Source organism: Phodopus roborovskii, unplaced genomic scaffold, assembly GCF_943737965.1.
Source record: "Phodopus roborovskii unplaced genomic scaffold, PHOROB, whole genome shotgun sequence".
NCBI lineage: Eukaryota > Metazoa > Chordata > Mammalia > Rodentia > Cricetidae > Phodopus > Phodopus roborovskii.
The window spans coordinates 8,035,850-8,059,285 of record NW_026126434.1 but is presented as its reverse complement, the minus strand read 5'-3'; the positions used below and the strand labels follow the sequence as shown (position 1 = coordinate 8,059,285).

Genomic DNA, 23,436 nt, shown 5'->3' with positions numbered 1-23,436 from the left:
TGTGGGTCTACTTATGAGTTACTCAGCTATGACATCATGGACAGAAAGTTAAATGGTTGCCAGGGGTTTGGGGGAGGGGTAGATGAGGAATGAGGAAACTACTTGAAGGTACAGTTAAAAGTTCTAGAAAAGTTATAGGAGATGGTAACAGCAGCACAATGTTACACATGTATTTATTAAATCAAACCTTACACTTAAAATAGCTAAGATAATAAATTTTATGTTATTTATATTTTGTCCTAACACACAAAATAGAATAAGCCAAAGGTTGATGGGCTCAAGCCCTCCACAAGCATCTTGGCAGACATGGTGGGACTGTGGAGGACCATCAAAGGCAACATGGAGTTGGGAATTTGGAAGCGACCACCCAGGACAATCAGCATTTGCCCTAATCTTGCTTCCTATTGCTAAGATAAAAACCAGGACCAAAACCAACTTGGGTATGAAAGGCTTGGCTTACTGGTTTGTTCCTCATGGCTTGCTTTCTATGGTTTCTTTTTTCTTTTTTTAATTTATTTATTCTATATACACTGTGTTTTGCCTGCATGTATGACTGTGTGAGGATGTCAGATTTTGGAGTTACAGACAGTTGTTAGCTGCCATGTGGGTGCTGGAAATTGAATCTGGGTCCTCTGGAAAAGCAGTCAGTGCTCTTAACCACTGAGTCATCTCTCCAGTCCCCTTTCCACGGTTTCTTATACACCCTAGGACCACCTGCCCAGGGGTGACACCACTTGCAGTGGGCTGGGCCCTCCCACATCAATCATTAATCAAGGAAATGCTCCTACAGGCCAATCTCACAGACACATTTTCACCACTGTAGTTCCCTCTTCCCAGATAACTACAGCTTATATCAAGCCTCCAAATTCCCACTCCCATACCCCAAGGGCCGAAATGAAGCCCTTCTTTACCACCTTAGGAAGATATTCCATTTCTAGTGCTTTCCATACCCACTTCAGGAGAAGTCCACCTGTCCGCAAGAGGCATAGTTTCCAAAGCTGTCCACTGTGAACCTCTGAGAGATGTGAATGGAATTGAGCTTCAGGGAACCAAAGTAGAAGTTCTCAAACGTCTGCAAAGAAGAATCCAAGGAGAGCTGGAGATGCGGATGTTCCTTATCCTGTCTGCCTTTAAACATCACACTACAACAATTCCAACCTCTCCCCCTCCATGTTTCTCTTCTCAGTGTTTATTCTGAATAATGATCCTAGAGAGGAGGGATGGGGGTGGAGTGAGAAGGAACAGCCGGTTCTTTTTTCTCATTAATCTTGAAGTCTCCCCTGAGAAAATACACTAGAAAGGAAAGCTACAAAGTCATAGTCAAGATGTATCTACTGAGCAAACATGACCAAGAGCTTGTAATAAACATCCTGGGGCTGCAATCAGACACACAGGGCCTGACAAAATGATTTTGACTCAGTTACTGGCCAAGTAAGACCCATTAGTATTGGATTTTCTTAGGGCAACATGAAAGTCTATAGGGCACATTCTTCTACCTTGTCAACAGCACTTACTAGAAGTACTGACAACACAATCAGAAGATGATGCTCAGTGCCACACACATGATGGAGACAACCCAGTAAGAGGCACTCTATCTCAAGAATGCAGCACCACCAGAGGAACGCTGGATGCTTAGAAAGGCCCTTTAATTGGATGGGGATGCAGGCCAGCATCCTCCAGGAAATGTTCCATCCTGCACTCTCCCATTCTGAGTGCTTTCAAGAGCCATCAGTGGGAGGTAAGGACCTGACCTGGTGAAGATACATTCAGAAGGCAGAACCTGAAACACCACTGGAATTCATCCAGGGAACTGGACTGCCAAAGAGTAGTCTGTGGCCATACCTCCCTGAACACACCCAATCTAATTTCAGAAGATAAGCAAGGTCTGGCCTAGGAAGTACTGGGATGGGAGGAGTATCTAACCTTCACATAGGAGGCAAGAACTGCTCTGTTTACAGTTGGAAAGAATCTGAGAAATCTTCCCTTTCTTTCTCTTTTTTTGGTTCTGGGGTTTATATTCAGGGTTTCTGCCTGAGCTCTACCTCCAAGCTATACCCCAGCTCCAAGCAGCCAAGCAGGGTAGATACAAGTACCCAACAATGCTGAATAGAATCTAAGAGTGGAAAGATGCTCCACACACTAGCAACTGTCTCTTCGCTTACTTTTATACCAGTCCCTTCACCCACCTTTCTTCTTTCTGCAATTAATGGCCCAGAAAAATGTCAGTGGTTCATTAAATGCTAACTTTACAAAGTCCAGTAAATATTGATTATTCAACATGACATCAATTTGACCCGAAAGATCATTGTCTTGTCTTTCAAAAGGAGACCAGCTCTCTCCTGCACTGAATTCACAATTTTTACATCCTGGCTCAATAAGCCTGTGCAAACCATATCCACTCTTCTTGTAAAGAAACTCAGGCTGAAATAATTATCTGCTAATCCCTTTGATGAACATTAATTTGAAGTGAAAACCACATAAACAAGACTGACAGATTTACAGCTTTGCAAACTGAAGCCCTCTAGGCACAGAAAATACATAATAACCAAGAGGCAAAGGGAGGGACAAAACAAGGGGCGCTTATGTCCTACTAGTTACTCTGGAAGGCTTGGTGGCCTCTGAGTCCTCTACCTCATCTCTGTGTTCACAGTTCTAAGTAAAGGAGACATCACAGCATGGAGCTGCAAGTGACCACCCACGACTGTGCTTTTTCTCGTGCAGAACACCCAGAGATGTGATCTGCTTGGGAAAATCCTCACAACATTCAGGTTGATGAATGCAAAAAGAGAACATAGTGATAACGAAGTTAGTGAGATGTGATTTCAATGAAGTATTTAGAATATTAAGAGGAGAAGGAACATAAATTCTAACACGTTGCAATGCCAGTGCAGGCTGTGACGACAAGGGTGCACTGACACCACTCACTGCACCAAGCCATATAGGCTAAAAGATCACAATGGGCAGAGATCCAGTAACAGACAAGAAAAAAAAATGCCCTGTAAATCAGGAGCTTATGATACTTCTAAAATCTCTCTACTCTCTACATCTTGCATTTATTTTACTTTCTAAATTCCCACCTTCTCTCATGCTTTTTGATAATATCCTATCAAATGGATTTTGGCACGTAGAAATCTCTTCTTCTCAGGATAACCTTCTTTATGGCCTTTTCTACCTCTGTGTTCCTGTTTCCTCTAAATGCCTGCAAAGACTCTGGAACAGATGATTTTGTAGCAATTTCTCAGTTATTTTACTCTTTAGTCATTGTTATATTTTTAGTGTGGAGACTTGCTGTTAGTGCTATCAATTATTTCTAGTGACTCATCAGAATATAAACCTTGTGGCGAGAGGATCTGAATCTCACCATATTCTGTAACAGTATTTAGTAGTCTATATGGGATCAATAAATACTTGATGGACAAAATGGCAACAAAAACTCATGCTATACATCTCTCCCTGTGTCTACAAGTTCACAGAGGAGAAAATATTTCCATGTGGAGGCTGGAATTAATTTACAAGTTACTATCAAGGAATCCCTGAAGAGGACTTACCAAAAAAATGTATTACCTCTAATTAAGCTGGGAGCGAGAAGCATATCTCAATTCTAATTGGCTGTCAAGAAAGAACCTAGTCAGTAAGGGAAACTTACAGTCTGTCTGCTTTTGCTCTGTTTCCTGTCTACTGGAGCTGGATTCTGCTCTTAGCTCAGGTCTTGATGCAGGGTATCACTCAGCACTGATGATGGATACTGCTATGCAGATACACATGGTGTGGCTCTGTCTCCCAAGTCTTAGGAGCCAGGAAGCAGATGAGAAGAAAGAAATGTGGAGGCTGTAATCTTTGTTTGTTTGTTTTTTGTTTTGTTTTGTTTTTCAAGACAGGGTTTCTCTGTATTGTTTTGGAGACTGTCCTGGAAATAACTCTTGTAGACCAAGCTAGTCTCAAACTCACAGAGATCCACCTGCCTCTGCCTCCCGAATGCTGGAATTAAAGGCGTACACCACTACTGCCTAGCTGTGACTATGATCTTCTGTGTCCCTGTGTGCTTTCCTCCAGATCTGAACACGTTTCCATGTGCATGTAGACACGCATTCTCTACTTCAATGAAAACGTCCACCTGGAGCCAGGATGCCTGTAATCCCAGTACTCAGAAGTCTGAGGTTGGAGGATTGAAAATTTGAGGCAACAAGGGGAGTTCCTGTCTCAACAATATAAAGCCAAAACCAAAAACGAAAAACCAAAAAAAACAAACCAACATCTACAGCAAATGGTAAATGTGTGATGAGAGTACAGGCACTGTTATCTCTGAATGTAAAACGCACAACCCCCAAATTGTGTTTTTGAACAGTGGTGGCAGTATACTGGAAGGCTGCCATTAGGAGCCAGAGCCTAGCTGGTGGCCTCTAAAGACTGAAGCCCAGTTTCTAGTTCTGGTCACAATGCTTTCTGGCCTGTGATGTGAAGAAGCTCTATCCCACATTGCAAGGGCCACAGATACCACCATGCCCGTGCCAACATGGTGACTGTCACCAACAGCAGCTAACAAAAACCTTTCCGACTTTAAGGTGATCGATCCTGTCAGATATTCTAGCCTCAGAAATGCAGTAGGACCTGAGGAAATACTGGGCAATGAGGTCTGGGTACAAGCAAAGCAATCTAGAGGAGACAAGAACTGAGTTGGACCTTGGGCCATGTACAAGACAGCGTATGGGGGGCTCAGAGGCAGCAATGAGCATGGTGAACAGGGCCAGGCAGTTTATGTTGGGTGGAGTCCTAAAAATCACAGTGAGAAAGACTTATGAGGGAAGACTAGGTGACAGAGCCCTTCTCCACACCACCCAGGTTAGGTTCACAAGTTAGACCTCCTGCTAGCCAAAGCAAACACTGAAGGTCTCTGAGCAGGCTGAGGAAAGTGCATCTCTGGGAGATTAGCCTATGTACAGAAGGTCATCTCAGCTGAAACAGCAGCCATGGGAAGGCTGGAGCAGATGGGAAGCAGCAGGAGTGAGGGACAGAGAGAACGCTCTGAGGGTGGAGAAGACATGGATGGAAACCAGGGTAAGCAGGCACAGGAGGGTACCAGAGCAGTTCCGAGAGGGGAGCTACTTCTGCATGGCCTCTTCAGGCACCTGCACACTGCACATGCCCATACACAGCCATATTCTACATGGCTGTCTATAACTCCAGCTACAGTGTCTCAGGCTTCTCCAGTCTCCTGATGGGTTGTGATTATGCAATAGACATGAACTCTGGAGCACAAGCATGTCACAACAAAAGAGCTTTACAGTCACCCATTTTTTTATTGAGCTGCTAGTCTTCACATACCAGGGAAATGAACCCTTTGTTATGAATTACAAGTATGCCCTTGTAATTTGTTTGTAAAAAGTTGTCACTTTTTTTACATTATGATGGTGCTTACTTGTCAATTTAAACTTTTGTGAACTCACATTTATCATAACAAGAGATTTTAAAACAGTGTCCTGACACCAATATGCTAAAAGATGAAGGTGAACCATAAACTGTATTAGTAGTGACAACAATACCAATAAAGACTGCAAAAGCCAACATTTATTGAGCAGCACTGTGATTGGCTGATGTATCCTCACAACACTGAGAAGTAAAAGCTATACCGAGCCCTTCTCATCTTCTTGCTCAGTGTGAGGCTGGGGAAAGGCTGTGGTCACCGGCACACAGAAGGTGATGGGATTCAAGACAGGCCACCCAATAAGTAGCACTAGACCATTAAGCAAAGACAGGAATTGGATGATTTCAGTTGCCTTCTATGGCCCTTTCCCCCTGAAGTGGGGTATAGTATATTCTTTGTGAAGATATGACCCACTTTGTGTTGTTCAGGCTCAGAAAACCATGCATGACTGTAGAGAGCAGAGTGAAGATCGAATGCCTCCAGTCCAGAAGCTGCCCTCCAGTGGACTGGCCAATGGGGTGGCTCTCAAGGTGTCTGATAGAGTGAGCATCTCTGACTTTCTGATGCCACCTGCATACTGAATGACATATTCTATAGCACTGTGACAGTTGACAGACTCTACAACAACAACAGGAAAGAACCATAGAAAAAGAGGTTGTGTCCAAATTCTTGGGAGACCCTGAGGGATTCCCAGAAAAGATATGAAATTCTTTTCCTTTATTCGCATACCCTACTCCTTCACACCTATAACCTCCTTGTCCCTAAGGAGTGTGTGTGTGTGGGGGGGTGGCTTTGTAAGTTGATCCACCAATTCTCCCATTTTTGGCCAAGAATAGGTAGGTCTCCCTCACTGTCAAATACAGTCCTGTTACTGGTTCCTCAGTTCTCAGTGGAAAAGGGTTCCAGTTTGGTAACAGGACCTAGTAAGAGAAAAAAAAAAATCTCTCTTTCTGTCATGTGAGGTAGAAAACTAAGACTCCCCTCAGGAAGTCTGACTAGAATTTGAGCCATTTAATCCCTCGCTGTGGGCAGCTCCCCTTAAGAGAGGTCTCTGAAAGGTCTAGTCTAACCACCGAAAGTCAATACGTGGCTTGCACAGTGATCCTCTTTCTCTGAACCTGGCTAATGGGTCACATGACTAGAGATCAGTTGAAAAAGATTTTAATTAAAATTTGGGTGAAAATAAGTATAAATCAACAAAATTGCTCTATTGAATTAGCTACCTAAATGAAAAGGGTAGAGAGAAGAAAAGGCTTAAACTACAAGCAGCAGAAAACAACACAACAAACCTCAATTGCACTTTGGAAGAGTAAAGTGCTCTGTTGTTTAGAAAAGAATAGATCTGATGGGAAATTTTAAATTAAAAAAAAATCTAGTCAAAGAATTTTAGACATGTTGAGATTTTCTCCTGTCTTATAACAATTCCCCCAGGGATTCTCTCCACATAGCACTTTTCTGACACATGCACAGCTCTACAACTGTGAGCTGCCATACAAAATTACTGACTATGTGGTGAGGGTTGAAAATGTGATTTTAAAAAATGTTTTTTAGATTTATATATTTATTATATATTCAATGTTCTGTCTGCATGCATACCTGCACAGTAGAAGAGGGCACCAGATTGCATTATAGATGGTTTTTAGCTACCCTGTGGTGCTGGGAATTGAACTCAGAGCCTCTGGAAGAGCAGCTGGGGCTCTACTCTGAGCCATCTCTCCAGCTCTCTGAAAATGAAATTTAAGACTGCCAGTGTTTGTGTTCTCCCTGGCCAACAAGAAGGATGAATGTGGATAATCTATGGGGAGGATGTAATACCTAGGTCCTGAGGGGCATTTGAACACTGGAATGGACGTACTGCTATCCTGCACTATGTACTCAAAGAATTAGTACAAAAATAAATTCTTGCAGGGCAATGTGGCACATGTCTTTAATACCATACTTGGGAGACAGAGGCAGGTGAATGTCTATGAGTCTGAAACCAGCCTGGTCTACACAGGGAGCTCCAGGCCAGCCAAGGCAACATAATGAGATCCTATCTAAAAACTACAAAAAAAAAAAAAAAAAAAAAAAAAAAAAAAGAAAAGAAAAAAAGAAAGAAAGAAAGAAAGGAAGGAAGGAAGGAAGGAAGAAAAAGAAAGGAGGAAAGACAGAAAGAAAAATCCTTTAATGTGTATTCATGTGGAGGGGGTTCAGATATGTGTGGGTTCATGTACACATATATGCACAGTTTATTTTTATTTATTTATTTTTTTGAGACCTTTGGTTTGAAGACTGGGCTAGAATGGCTGGCCAGAATGCTCCAAGGATCTGCCTGTCTCTGATCTCCAGCACTGGAATTGCAAGCACATTTTCCCATTCTGGGCTTTTTCAATGGGACTACACCTAGATCCTCACATATGCTAGGTAAGCTACTCTATTACTGCATTATACCCTCAGTTCTATCATCTATTTCAAATTTCCATTATAGATGTAATGAAAGAAAATTGAACTTTTCTGTCACCAAATAAAGACAGAATTGAGAACAACTAGGATGAAGTGATTTAAGGTCAAAACCAAGAGTTTATGCTGGGTAGAATAGCACATGCCTTTAATGCTAGCACTTGAAAGGCAGAAGCAGGTGGATCTCTATTAGCCTAGTCTACATACTGAGGTCCAAGACAGCCAGGGCTACATAAAGAGACCCTGTCTCAACCCCCCCCCCACACACACACACAGAAAAAGTAAAGTGGGGCAGTGGTGGCTCACACCTTTAATCCTAGCACGTGGGAGGCGAAGGCAGGTGGCTCTCTGAATTCAAGGCTAGCCTGGTCTACAGAGTGAGTTCCGGGACAGCCAGGGCTATACAAAGAAACTCTGTCTGGAAAAAACAAAAAACAGAGTTCCCTGAAAGAGAATTCAAAGTTAGAATTGAATCCTCCTAGCCAGCATGGTGACATGCACACATTTGTATTCCTGCAGGTTTGGAATGAGTCTGGGTACATATCACCCTGTCTCAGAAAACAAACGATTCCAAGCATCCTGCTGCCCCATGCTCACATGGTCTGTGGAGCCTACCATTTTTAGTCCATACATGTCTGTTTCCTTTTGAGAGCACAGAGGGAAGTATTGATCTCTGGTAACAATTTAGTGATATACACTAAAAGAAAACAAATGGCAGGATTGAAGGGCTAACTGCAGACATTTTTCCTGGCATTCATCTTGGACCTTCAACTCTTTCCTCCCAGTGTGGTAGTATGATCATCAAACACCAGAAAGAACTCCAAATGCAAAGCACTGCAAAAATGATACTGGAAATCTCAGAGTGGAGGAAGATGGAGAGGAGCCTTTTATGTCTGTGACCTCTAGGTACAGAACTACAGAAGACCAGTCCCCAGGAAAATGAACCTGCCAGGCTTCCTGTCTTCTTCAGTCTCAGACAAAGCACAGTCCTCAAAGATCCCTCTTTTGAAAACAAAGTTTATCTATGGGAGGGTGAGCTGGCTCAGCTGGTAGTGGCACCTGGTGCTTAAAGCTTAACTCCCTCAGATCAATCCCCAGAACCTAGAAAAAGGGAGGAGAGAATCTATTCCCAGGACTATCTCTGTCCCCCCCCCCCCATACATACACACAGTGGTAAATAAAAGGGTTTAATGTATTTATTACTAGCGTGGTATGGGTATGTGCTGGAGGGGCATGCTTGTGCCAGGGCCATGTGTGGGTCAGAGGATAATGATAACATGGGAGCCAGTTCTCTCCTATTGTGGGTTTTAGAGACTGGACTCTGGCCATCAGGCTTTTGTGGCAAGTGCTTTTACTGGCTGGCCCAAAAATCCCTCTTCTAAGAAAATGTACTTCTCATGCTGGATGGACTTAGATAACCTGACTTTAATAAGAGAAAATTCAGTTTTAAAGTTCAGAGTGGAAGTATGTGATGGGACAGAGGTTGGAGCTTAGTAGTTGAGCAGCTTACCTAGAACATGTGAGGTTCTGGGTTCAATTCCCAGCACCAAGAAAGGAAGGGAAGAAGGGAGGGAGGAAGGTAGGCAGGCAGGCAGGCAAGCAGACAACCCATACCATGTAAGTCCCACACAATTTATTTGAGTCATTATTGGTATTTATAAATTAAACTAACCTGTATGCTATATTTGGTACAACTATATATGAACTAGTTTGTTAGACTGAGAGTGCAGTTACGGTTGTGCTGGTTTCTCCACATGTGATTAGACTTCTGAAGCTCACAGTGGAAGGGGTGTGCTACCCAATACTAAATGCATGCTACTCTGAAGTTTCCCCAGTGTTTGTCTTTTATACTGTTCCATCAACTTCTACTTTCACACAACTGCCCTGTTTACAGATAAAAGTAATAGTAATGGTACCATCTAATACTTGATCACAACACTTACCCCTTCCCTCCCTCCACGGGAAGGCAGGTAACAGATAACTAAAGGCAGTGTGACAAGCACTGTGTGTTCCTTGGTAAGGAACTCCCAATACAAAGCTTTGCTGTGGTTAAATAACACCTTTCATCTAAGGATCTAAAAGTATCTTACAAATCTCAGCTCATTAACCCTTCAAAAAATTGTTATGATGAGAACCAGAGCCAAACTTAATTATTCATACTTCAAAGATAAGAAACAAGGCAGGCTAGGAGCACTAACACTGAGGTAAATTTAAGAGCTCCTAGTACTGGCCAGCAGAAGCTGTGGCCATGAGGCAGCGTACATGCTCTTGAGTGCAACAACAAATCTGTATCCAAGAATGCCACAGTGGGAGAAAATCCCACCTTTCAGCTATTTGCATATGCTCACAGTCAAGTGTTCACTTACTTCAGGGCTGGTATGGCCTGACTACGAAATGCCCCACAACACTTAGTCCTGAGCTGGTGGTGCCCAGAGTAGCCCAGAGTCAACAAAGCCAAATATTACAAGCTGAACTGCTAAACTATAAACAAATAATCATCATTATCAACATAGTCATCAATTCCTCCCACAAGTTGTTCCTGCCAGATACTGGATTGCAGTGACAAAAACCAGCAAACAAAAAACTCCAACATAAAAGTTGACATTGGAGAAGTGGGAGCCCACTTCTGGGATTCACACTGTTGTTGGAAGCCTGTGGGACTGTCTTGAGGCAGAGGGCATTTGTAAGTGTTTGAAGAAACAGGAAGAAAAAGCTTAGAATACCAGAAGCCTGCAGTAAGGTTGATTCTTGTAAGAGGTTAGACCAACAGAAAAGCATCAGACAGGAAGTCCTTCAATAGGAACCGGACTGAAAGCCATTTGTGCTTCATGCTGGCAAAGAACAACAGCCTATGCCTTTCTATGTCCTACAATTTGTCAGAGGCTGACTTGAAAAGTGACAGGCTAATAAACCTAGCAGATATTTCAAGATAGTCTGGCATCCTGGAGTGATTTCTGGGTGCTTCTCACCAAGATTATAATCAGAATCAAAAGCTAAAAGAAAGGTCAAAAGTTTGAGTTTGGCCATGTATAAAGTTTCAGGGAAGGAGCTGGACATGGTAGTTCATGCTTATAATCCAAGTACTTCAGAGGCTGAGGCAGGAAGATTGCCATGAGTCTGAGGCCAGCCTGGGTTACATAGTGAATTCATGGCAGCCTAGGTGTCTAAGTGAGGGTTTCTGTTGATGTGAAGAGATACTATAACCATGGCAACTCTTATAAAGGAAAAGATTTAAGTGTGGTAACTTACATTTGAGAGGTTCTGTTTATTTTCATAATGGTGGGAGCCAAGGCAGCATGCAGAAAGACATGGTGCTGGAGAAGGAGCTCAGAGTTCTTACATCTTGACTTACAGGCAACAGGAAGTGGTCTAAAACAATGGCTGTGGTTTGAGCATATACAAAACCTCAAGCCCGCCTCCACAGTGACACACTTCCTCTAACAAGGCCACACCTACTTTAACAAGGTCACACCTCCTACTAGTACCATTCTCTTTAGGGGCCATCTTTCAAACCACCACACTGGGGTACACAGTGAGAGCCTGGCCCAACCCTTCCTCCCCTCCAAAATAATATTGGGGTTAGGAACACATTGTTTCTGGAGAATAATGTCATTAGAAAGAAGCCTTATAGGCATCTTAGAACTGGTCTGTGCTTACCCATCATGGCCTCAAGGGTGTAAATGTATACATTCATTTCAAATACCTTCCTTTGAGAAGACAGAGTGACCAAATCACCCTAATAATACAGGGACACTTGTGAAGTTGTTTACCCAGGAATCAACTGACTATGCTTAGCTATTCTCACTCAGAGTCTAGGGGCTGTGACCCAAAGGGTCCACCTACTGCTCAAGAGTAGCCAATTTTGGAGCTCATCTCATGATGCTGGTCTTGCAGTCACATGGAATCCAAGGATTGTAGGGTCATGGAGGATTCTGCTCAGATTTCAATGGTCTGAGAGGCTAATTGATGTGAGGCAGGGTCATCATCCCTGCAAGCAGTCCTTATGAGGCCAATGGAGGAACCTAGGCTGTCTCAGAGATCTCGGGATATTGAAGATGCCGGAAATGTGCAATGTCTGCTAAAGAAAGCCTCCCGTGGAACCAAGAAAACAGCCATGTTGTTTGCAAATGGTAAAGACCATCACAAGAACAGGGCTACATAAATCTGCCAGAGTCCAAGTCATACCACACACTCCAGATGTCAAGACAGGGAACTATGGGATTTAGTGTTTGTCTGCTGTGTTTCCTCTTCCTTTGGCTACCTCCTTGATGTTCTGTTATTCCCCTGTGGATTGGGAAGTTTGTATTTGAGACTCTGAACTTGAGCTTGTGAAGATGTTGAAACTGTTTGTTACTACACTGTGGGCTCTTAGATTCTTGGTTCCCAGTTAGTGATGTTCTGTGGGAGGTTCTGGATACTTTAGGAGGTGGGGACAAAATAAAGGAAGTAGGTCACAGGAGGTGTGCCTTTGAAGGCTAACATGCTCCTCAGTCTCTTCCTCTCTCTTTGCTTCCTGTCATGAGATTTGAACCTCCTTCACTGTGTGCTCCCCTGCTCATGATGCTCTGCCCATGTACATAGACCCAAGTGGCCATAGGCTGAATGTTCTGATTCTTCCTTCTCATAAGCTGTTTGAGGCCATCATTCCCCTAACAAGAGGAAAGCTGATACATAGGCCAAGAGCAAGAATCAAATGGTGTAAAAGCTATAGTCACAACCCCTGGGAGATCCTAATTAAACATAACTTTTAACAGTGGTAAATTTCTGAAGCATTCTTCAAGAAAAAGGCCTACAGATACAGGATCAAAATATTAGACAGTAAGGCCGGGGATGTAGCTCAGGTGGCAGGGTGCCTACCTAAGCATGTTTTAATCCTCAGCATTGGAGAAGCCCAGCACAGTAATGTATGCCTGAAAACCCATCATTTGAGATGTAGAGGCAGGCAGTGCAGGAGTTAAATCATCCTTAGCAACATAGAAAAAAATTGAGTCAAGCCTGGGATGAGATCTTGTCTGAAGAAAAAAGATGTCAGGTCATAAACAGAAACATATTAACACCAGGGTAGGTGAGATGGCTCAGTGGGCAAGGGAGTTTTGCAGCACCAAACCTGATGACCTCAGTTCAATCCCTAGGATACACATGGTGGAAGGAGAGAACAGACTCAAGACAAGTTGTCCTCTGACCTCCATACACACATGCCACAGCTCTGTTCCTAACAAATGTAATGACAATTTGTAAAGAAATATATTAATAGGCTAAAAAATAATCAATTTTGAAAATATTTTGCTAATCTACTTCACAATTAGAATCACAAACACTTGATTCTGAGCTTCTGCGTACAAACAAGAATACTTCTATGAGAGCAAGCATCAGGGAGATGAGAAGGAGGTAGGAAGCAAGCACATCCAAGAGCAAAGCCTCCATGAATAGGCTGTGCCTATTCATCCCAGGGCAAGCCACATGCCTACACAGCCACACCCATTCACCAAGAAAGAGAACATGGAAACTTCTTCAGGGCTGAAGCTCAGTGCTACAGAATGGCTGGAGTGTTGGAGGCTGAGTCGGATCCCCAGCAGGGAAAACCCCCTCTGAAAAGGTCCTAGAAGGTTCTTTGGTAAACAAGGTTTTAACGCTTCCCCACCAATGACGGTGAAGTTAGTCTCTGTCACAACATTTCCACTTTTAAACAGGATGATATTTTATGAAGATGCCCTATACTGACAACAGGAAAAAAATGCTAAGTTACAATTACTCAGTTTTCCACTGCTGTGATACAATTCAACTTTAAAAGACTGAAAGGCTTATTTAACTCATGGTTTCCCAGATCTCGTGGCCTCAATGCTCTGGGCCTGTGGCAGCACACCACATATCTGACTGTGTGGCAAAGAAATTTTCACTTCACAGCATCCAGGAAGTGAAGGAGAGGCAAGAAGGGACCAGGATCACCAAATCCTCATTAAGGGTGCATCCTCACTGTCCCTCCTGAAGGCTCTATTTCCTCCCAATAGCACCACAGCTGGAAGACAAGACTCTAACATATAGGACTCTGGGGGACATTATGGACCCAAACTACAGCACATGGTGATTGTTAGTGTCACTCCTGACAACAATCTCCATTAGATCCTTCCAGAAACAAAAGAGCAAACAAATAAACAAAACCCAGTTTCCTTGCAAGGAGAAAAAGAGGTTTACTAGGAATCTTTACAGCCACAAACTGTCTACATGGAGCTTCTATATTTCTAAAGAATGGAACAGTAATATCTTTGGAATAAAAGGCACTGGTTGGCAAGGATCTGTCATCTTTGAGTCATTTTCAAATACAGCCCTAACTCTGGGCAGGCAGGCTACTTTTAATCTAAAACCTCAGACTGCAGTGATCAGTGGTGTGAGAGTCAATAACAATAGCTAATAATAGATTTAAAAAAAAAAAAGAGGACAAGATGTTCTCACAGAAAGCCTGGGTACCTCAGCCAAGGCGCAAGGCCAAGGACAGAGCATGGGAAAAGCGAGTCCTATCAGCAGAGCCTCCACAAGAAAAGTGCACAAGGTTGTGTGCACATCAGGGACAGCTACAACTCTTCACCCTGTCAACATGTCACTCCTGCTTCTTCTCCATCCAGGCAAACAATACCACAGAGCTGGAGCCCCATCTCTATTGACAAGGATGGCCTTCCTTGCATGAAGAGAAGAGGGACTTCCCTGTCATTCTGCTCCTCAACCACCTGCAGGTCTCTGATGGAGTGTGCAAGGGGTCTGTTTATAGCCTGGCCTAACCTAGGGAGGTGACAAACAGAGCAAGGGAATGGAGGCTATAAAACTTCAAGTAATCACTCAGGGTTGCACTTTTGGATGTCTGGCCTGCACCTCACTGCTGATGCAAGTCTTATCAAGTTTAAGACTGCTGGTAAAGCCAAATGACCTATTAGAGAGTGAATTAAAACTGCTATATACAAACAGGATGCCAGACAGTTCTGCTGAGCACCTCAATATGCAAAATGCTAAGGGACTTCCCCTCCATGCAGAGCCTTTCCATTTTGAAAAGTAGCAAGAAGAAACGGGGGGTTGGGGGGGGGGAGATAGGAGGCTGTGCTGACAGGGCTGGGAAGCTATGCTTGACCTCAGTGCAGGCCTCACAAGAGAGCTAGCATCTGAGGCGGGCTGAAGACTGCAGCTCAGTCTGTTGCCAAGTTTCCTTCCCAGAAAGCCCTGCCTTGAGGCATGGGTATTTATTGCTTTAGAACAATAAACTGATTGGTGGCTGCTGGCTAAGAGACTTCTCAGGCCCCAAGATGATAAAGCCAACCCGAGGGTGGCTGTTCTCTCAGAGCTGACCAGGTGCTGTTTCTGCAGAGCTGCCTGGGAAGAACTAGTGCTCATTAAACTTTGTTAGCACTCTCCTTTTCTATCTCCTGTGTGGTCACCTTCCTACAGACAGTACCTGTACCAGCACTCAACCAGCAAGAGAAGGTTCACAGAAAGGAAGTGCAAGTCGGCAGAAGCCCTAGATCTTGTCTCAGTTGGCAGCCTAAGTGCCTTCTCAGCCTGGGGCTTTAGGGAGGTTAGGCATCCAAGCACTGGCTGTTGGCTGTGTCAAAGCAACAAAATGAGAAAAGAGAGATGAGAGAGGGAGAAAGAAGTCAGGCCCAGCCCATCTCCATTCCAACTTCTCCAACATGGGAATGGTGTACAACAGGTAAAGAGCAAATCAGATATCCTCAGGCAACAGACTGGCTACATATGCACAAACAATGCTGTCCAAATAATAGCTGGGCTAGGAACAGCTCCTTGCAAGATAGAGGGCAGACTGCCACATGCTATCAGCTATGTTATTTTCACCTCATTAGACAAGACTTCACCCTTAGCCAGAGGCATGGGGAACACGCCTTCAGCAGCCCTACTGACTCCTTTACACACTGTGACACACGTCTCCACAGTCCAGCTCAGACAGCCGCTGTCCCTCTGTGAAGGGGTGGCTAGATGTCAGACAAGCAAAAGGCTTTTTGGAAGAAAGAACATTATCATGCCCAAGCGTGCTTTGAGAGTTGAAAGCCATGACAATCTAAAAAACAGAGTAATTGGACTTCTGCTGGATTTCTAACCAGACTGCTTTCTCCCTAGCTTTGAATGTTTGACAATAATGCTTAGCATTGATTCTAAAATAGTTTCATGGCTGGGATTTTAAAGCTATCACAGCCTCTCAGTACTACCAACTAGTTTTTGTGTCAGTTCTTTACCATTTGGAATAATAATCAGATACAAATGCCACAAGGGTCTCTACCCACCATGCTTTCCTTCAGTCAGGAGTTACATGAGAGGCTGTGTTGTGCATGTGTATGATGTGGTGTGGTATGTATGTGCATACTTGTGATGTGTGTGTGGTATGTGTGATATATGATGTGTGTGTGTGGTGTATGTATATGTGGTATTTGTGTGTGTGGTGTGTGTGTCTGTGTCTGTGTGTTATATGTGATGTGTGTGTGTATGGTATGTGTGTGTGGTGTGTGTACGTGGTATGTGAGTGTGGTGTTTATGTGTGTGTGGTGTGTGTATGTGTGTGTGGTATTTGTGTGTGTGTGTTTATGTGTGTGTACGTGTGTGTGATACGTGTATGTGTGTGTATGTGCATGTGTGTGGTGTGTGTGTATGGTATGTGTGTGTGGTGTTTATGTATGTGTGTGGTGTGCAGGTGTGTGGGGGGTATGTGGATATGTGTGGGTGTGTGTGGGCATGCACTTAGGCTTTCAGGCCATGCCCAGGAGGAGTCCAGAGGTCAACACTGGGTATCGTCTTTATCACTTTCACTGAACCTGGAGCCTGATGCTGTGAAGGGACTGCCTGTCTGAACACTAAAGGGATTCATCTGTCTTCTCATTCCCCAGCATTGTGATTACAGGCACACACTGTCATGCCCAGTTTTTATGTGGGTGCTGGGAAATCCGAGTCTTGGTCCTCATGCTTACACAGTGTGAGTGTGGTGGTTTGAAAAAAAATGTCCCCGAGAGGTTCATGTATCTGAACCCTTGGTCCCCAGTTGGTGGCACTCTTCAGGGAGGTTATGGAATGTTCGTGACATGTGAAGCCTTGGTGTAGGAAGCACAACACTGGGGTGGACTTTGAGAGTGACTAGCCTTGCCCCACTTCCAGCTGGTTTGCTGTTTCCTGTGTACACATGAAATGGGACCCACTAGCTTCCTGCGTGTATCCCCTACCACTGAGGATCTAATCCTCTAGAACTGCAAGCCAAAACATTCTTCTTTAAATTGCTCCTGGACATAACATTTTATCACAGCAACAGAAAATAACTAATAGACATAGCCAGCACTCTACCCACTAGGCCAACTCCCCAGCCTCCAATCTGGTATCTAAACAGTTGTCTGCTTCAGACAGGATGTATCCCATTATCATCTCTGGGCCCAGATTTATATTCTGCTGCTGTTTTTCTCATATTGTAATTAAAACCACACAACTAATAATATCCAGTCATATAATAAGGAATAAAATTCTGATACATGCCACACAATGGATGAACCCCAAAAACACACTCAATGAAATGAACCACACAAAAGAACCTATGATTCCATACAAAAGATAGCTAGAATGGTCAGAATCATACAAACAGGAAAAGTGTAGGTTACCTGCAACTGTAAGGATGGGAATGGAATGCACAACTGCTGTCTAGGGGTAGTTTCAACTTCTGGAAACAGACAGTGGTCAGTTTCACAATCATGCCAGTCATACATATGCTGCTTATATTTTACAACGACAATAACAAAAACTATAATGGAAGCTAAAGAGATGGCTAGGTGGGCAATGCTGTTTAAGCATAAGGACCTGAGTTTGGACCCCAGAATCCACATAAAGAAGCCAGGTATTATGGTACACACCTGTAATCTCAGGGGTAGAGAGGAGGAGATGGGTGGATCACTGGGGCCCACTGGCCAGTCAGTCTAGCAAATTGGGTGAATTCTAGGTTTTGTAAAAAAAAGCCTGTCTTGAAAAATGTTAAAGTTGTTTTCTGCTTTTCAGTGAACCCAGTTTTGGTTCTTAGCACCCACATGGTAGCTCATAACCATCTATAATGTCCCAGGGGATCTGATGCCCTCTTCTGACCTCCATAAGAATCAGGTACTCACATAGTGTATATACATATGTATACAGGCAAATGCTCATACACAAGAAAAAAAATTAAATGTTTTTTAAAAATAAATGAGGTTAAGCAACCATCAAGTAAGATACTCAACATGAAATCTGACCCATCCACACAAGAACATATACACACGTGTACACACACAAACTACAATGAATCTAAAGAGAACAAAACTTGACTCAGTTCTTCCATGAATAACACACAAAAGAAAAGTGAATAGATCCCTACATATGAATGCAGATGAGCATTTCCTACAATAAGAACAGGTGCCCACTCAGAGAGTTCAGAGGAATGAGCTCAGAGGACTGAATATTTATTCCCCTTCCCTTGAATGCACCAAACAGGCATCTCACTTAGTGCTTTATGCTTAGAAGATATTCAAGAAATGTTACCACATATTTCATTCTGAAGAGAGCCAGCAATGAGTCCGGACACAGCAATGCCAATCTCTTGCTTTTTGTTTTGCACTTGCTGCCTTTGCCAAACTGTGGCCTATGTCTTGTTATTGTGTTTAGCCAGGCCCTACAGAACCTTGTCATCATCCCCCTAGGGCCAAGAAAACACGTGGAAGTATTCCAACACCACTGGAAAGAGAAATCACTAGTGACTGTGGAAGAGCCAAATCAGAAGCAGCATCACGAGAGGAAAGACAGGCAAAAAACTATGAGGAATCTCTTTCCAGAATAGATGGTGGCGTCCATCAGAAATCAGCTGCTGCTTGAATTTACATTCATTTCAGTAAGCTTCCCCTCACTGACAGCTGCATCTTCCAGCACCTTCATTAGTGTCTTCAGACTTCTCTTTCCAGGCAACAGAATACATACATTTAGAGAAAATTTTTTTTTTTTTTTGAGACACTGTTGGATTAGGATGTTCCTCCTGCAAACAGTACACAGTAAGAGACCACACTGGAGCACTTCAAGCTGCTCTACAATTCTCTCTGAAGCACCTGTCAGGAGCCCTCAGACTCTCCAACATGAAGTACTCCTCTAGCACTGGGGAAAAGGCACACATTCCTATTTCAATCATCAAGATTGGAGGTAGAGAGCCAGCAAGATGGCTCAGTGGGTAAAGACACTTGCTGCCAAGACTGATGACCACATTTATCATTGTAACAGTGTAGTAAACCCCCCCCCAAGCTTGACAAGACATCTCATCACAATCTCCTCCCTAAACTTCACATTTTTCCTGCTGTTTGGGCTAATTATAAACTTGGCAGCCATTTATAATTCGAGCACTCTGGAGGGAATATGAGTTCAACTGCCAGTAGTACCCCAAAATAAACATAAATATGCTTACTAGACACGAACAGAGATTCAATAGTACTGATTCACTGAACTTTGTTTACTAAATATTTATTAATTCGTTACTATATCTCGAGGCTCTGTTAAATATTCACACCAATATCACTAATGAGGCAGAGAAAAGAGAATCACAAGTTCAAGGACAGCAAACTGCAAGGTAAGATTCTGTTTTGCTTCGTTATAAGTGTGATATATCTAACAAAGCAGAGTTATACTGGGTAAAATAAAATATAATTAAGCTAGGGGCTGGGAAGATAAGTTCATGAGTTGCTTACCACACAAGCAGTATCTGTGTTCAGATCCCTAGCACATAATCACACATTAATACTTTAAAAAAAAAAAAAAAAAAAAAGACAAAAACTGGTTGTACAAAACTTTTAACAATGTGGAAAATGACCAAAAGGGAAACCTCACGTTGACCTCTGTCTCCACACAAGCACACATACTCATGTACACACTCACAAAAAAAGAAATGATTAAACTAAACTCTAAATTCTAAGTCGTTTCAGCAAACTTCCATATGGCCTCACTCTCAGTCAAAACAGTGCCACTGGCACATGCAACCGTGCTATCCGCCAGGACACTACACGAGGCCCACAGAAAGGAGCTCTGCTTTTGCAGTGCTGCAGGCAAGTTCAAGGCCTCCTGCACACCAGGTGAGGGCTCTTCCCCTGTGTCACTCTTGCCCTCACACTCTGGGTTCCAAATGATTTTCTCATGTCCTTTAACTATTCTAATGTGTTCCACTTCCTGTCTGAGGACCCAACAACAGGTAGTGAGTCACACTGGGTCCTCAGACTCACTGCTGTCCCAAGCCTGAAGGACTATTCAAAAGATGTCCTCACTTGCAGACTTGTTGCACAGACAATTACTGCTTTCTTTTTTCCAAATTTGGTTACTGAGATAAGATCTTGCAATATAGTCCCAGTCTTAAAACTCTGAATCACCATGCCTCAGCCTCTGGAGTGCTGAAATTAAACACATGTGTTGTCACCTTGAACTGAAGCTGACTTACTCTCTCTCTTCCTCCCCTCCCTACGTGTACGTGTATGTGTACTTGAGCCATGACACATGCACAAAGTGGCGGCCAGAGGACAACTGTGGAGTGCTATGTCCTCCCACCTTCCCTTGGTTCTGGGAATTAAACTAGCATCACCAGGTCTACACTACAAACATCTTTAGCTAAGGAGCCATCTGCTGGCCCTGATTCCATTTCTTTTTTCTTTTCTTTTCTTTTCTTTTTTTTTTTTTAAGATTTATTTATTTATTATGTATACATTGTTCCTCCTGCATGTATCCCTGAAGGCCAGAAGAGGTCACCAGATCTCATTACAGATGGTTGTGAGCCACCATGTGGGTGCTGGGAATTGAACTAAGGACCTCTAGAAAAGTAGCCAGTGTTCCTAACCTCTGAGCCATCTCTCCAGCCCTTGATTCCACTTCTTAAAAGAAAATTAAACATTTGAATGAAAGGTAGTGCTAGCTTCTTGACAGCTTGCTCTAATATGAAAAACTTAATTGGGCAATTTGCTTGTTTTGTTGATACATAGTCTTGCTGTGTAGCTCAGGCTGGCCAAGAACTTTCAATCTTCTTGCCTTGCCTCCCAAGTGCTGGGATGAGAGACATGTTCTGTCACACTTGGCCCTGGTTAATTTCTTCTCACAATTCTTTTTTATTATTTTGTTTTTTTATTTTTTGAGACAGGGTCCTTGGCTGGCCTGAAGCTCATTATGTAGACCAGGCTGGCCCTGAACTCACAGACATCCAACCAAGTCTGGGATGAAAGTTATGCATGGTCATGCCTGGAATACTTTTTTTTAAAGGTTCCGAATTCCCTGGTAAATTCTTTTGCATTTGTTTCTTTGAGCACAATCTAAGTCTGCCACTCTGCTGTGTCATGTCTTCATGAGTTCTTAGACATCTGTTTATTATGAGTTGTTTCCCTACTGCCTAGTCTTCATTGGCTGCTTACTGGCCATGCTGGGGAAGAAATGCTATCTAAGAGAAGGGACAGATTTCATTTGCTGTTGCTATAGACCTAGAAACATTACTGTCTAAAACCTCTTGACATGAGCTCAAGACCTCAGGGTCTCCATGTCTTCTTTTAGAACCAAATAATGAATTAATTACATTTTTTATATTTTGAGATGGAGTCTCACTATATAGCTGAGGCTAGCCTTGAACTCTTGATAAAACCCAAGCTGATCTCAAACTGATGCAGTCTTCCTGCCTCAGTCTCTCGTGTGCTGAGACAGCAAGCTTAGCTAAAAGAATTTTTGTACTGTCTAAGGATATTTGCTATCAGCTTTCACCCATTTTCTTTCCCTTTTGCTCAGATTTCCTTGATTTCTCTTCCAGCCCCTGATGGAGCACATGTATGAACTAGTGTATACACATTCTCTCTTTCATAAAATCGTATCTTTATACACAAGAAAATCCTCCAGAAAGTTGTTTCTCCCATGCCTAGGACATGTGACTGTCAAGAATACTGTGGCTACTTCTGATAGCACAGACAGAGCTATTCCAAAACAGCAGCATGTCAATCCAGCTGCATTTCACATATAAGCAGGAATATCCTACTACATCATCTGCAGGTCTGACAGATGGGAAACTCTGAAATTACTCAATAAAGGGTAGAAACTTACAAGTCATGACAGATGCAACTATCTTAGCATCAGTGAAAATAAAACAACCAACAGCCAAGGAGAAACACAGATAACTAGCATAACTGCAGGGGAAACCTTCAGAATTTATCAACATGTACACTGTATTTTCCAAGGGCATTTGCTTTGTCACTGTGATGTTCTTTTTTCTAGCAGAATTTAGTCACTGTGTGTGACATCAATACACAATTTATCAAAGAGAAAAAAAATTACAAAAGAAGTGGCATCTGCTTTGTTACTTTACTGAATAAGAATGTCAACTCCAAGGGGCTGGAGATGTAGCTCAGCTTGTTGTAAGCTGATCTAACTGGCAAAAAGCTGTGTACTCCATTCCAGAATATTAACTACAGAAGTGGTGCATACCTATAATCCCAGCACTTGCAAAGTGGAGGCCAGAGAATCAGAAGCTCAAATTCATCCATGGTTTCAAGTGAGGTTTAAGGCCAGCCTGGGCTATGTGAAACTCTGCCTCAAAAAAACAAAAACTACTTGTCTTTTTCAAGTCACAGGCATATCAGGCAGCCTACATGACACCATATGCAGCATGAAGCTGGAGATGGTGACTTAGCCCCGAGTGCAGCTGGCAGTTGCTTATCCTCCTGTACCACAATGGATTCAGTGACCAGTCAAGAGCTTTCAGAAAAGTTTGAGGGAAAAAACTAAAAAGCCAAGTAACAAAAAGACAGTGTTCGGAGATAGTAATATAAGAGCTAAGAACTCAATTGTACAAAACTATATAATAAATACAATTCTCTTCCTCAAGTAAGAGAATATAATTTCTAGTGCTTTTTCTTTGCCATCAACATTTTATGTATTTATATCTTATTTACATGAGACAGGATCTCACAAGCTTGCCTCAAACTCTTGATCATCCTGCCTCTACCTCACAAGTGCTAAAATTATAGGCATGTACCACTATACCTGGTTCATACGGTACTGGGGATCAAATCCAGCACATATTAGGCAAGCACTCTACCGACTGAGTCATATCTCTAGCCTTCAAGAAACATTTTTTCCCCCATACAGGGTTTTTCCATATAACCTTGGCTGCCCTGAACTCACTCTGTACAGAAGGCTGGCCTTGAACTCACAGAGATCCACCTGCTTTTGCCTCCTGAGTGATGGGATTAAAGGCATGTGCTACTGCACAGCAACATTATTATTATTATTATTATTATTATTATTATTATTATTATTTTAAGCTTTGAGACTTCTGGGTTTTGGTCCACAATGAAAGAGTTTAGCAGTCAACCTTCCATACTAAAAACAGGTAAGAGCTAGTGAGACAGATCAGCAAATAATAAAAGCTCTTGCCTTGCAAACCTCGGGACCTGAGTTCAACAGCTGGATCCCACAGTCAGTGGAAGGAACCAACTCTGGAAAGAAGTCCTCTGATTGCCACATGCATGTCATGACCCATGCATAACTACTCTCTCATTCTCTCTCTCTCTCTCTCTCTC

General features: G+C 42.9%; 1 protein-coding gene across 6 annotated transcripts in view; it reads right to left on the bottom strand.

The window, feature by feature from the left end:
- Ascc1 (activating signal cointegrator 1 complex subunit 1) overlaps positions 1-23,436 on the bottom strand; it is a 79,644-nt gene that overhangs the window by 1,118 nt on the left and 55,090 nt on the right. For all 6 annotated transcript variants that reach the window (XM_051186766.1, XM_051186762.1, XM_051186761.1 and 3 more), the window contains one exon: positions 951-1,072. In XM_051186766.1, coding sequence (XP_051042723.1) covers positions 956-1,072 — 117 coding nt within the window. In that variant the 3' untranslated portion in view covers positions 951-955. The remainder of the gene's footprint in view (positions 1-950; positions 1,073-23,436) is intronic.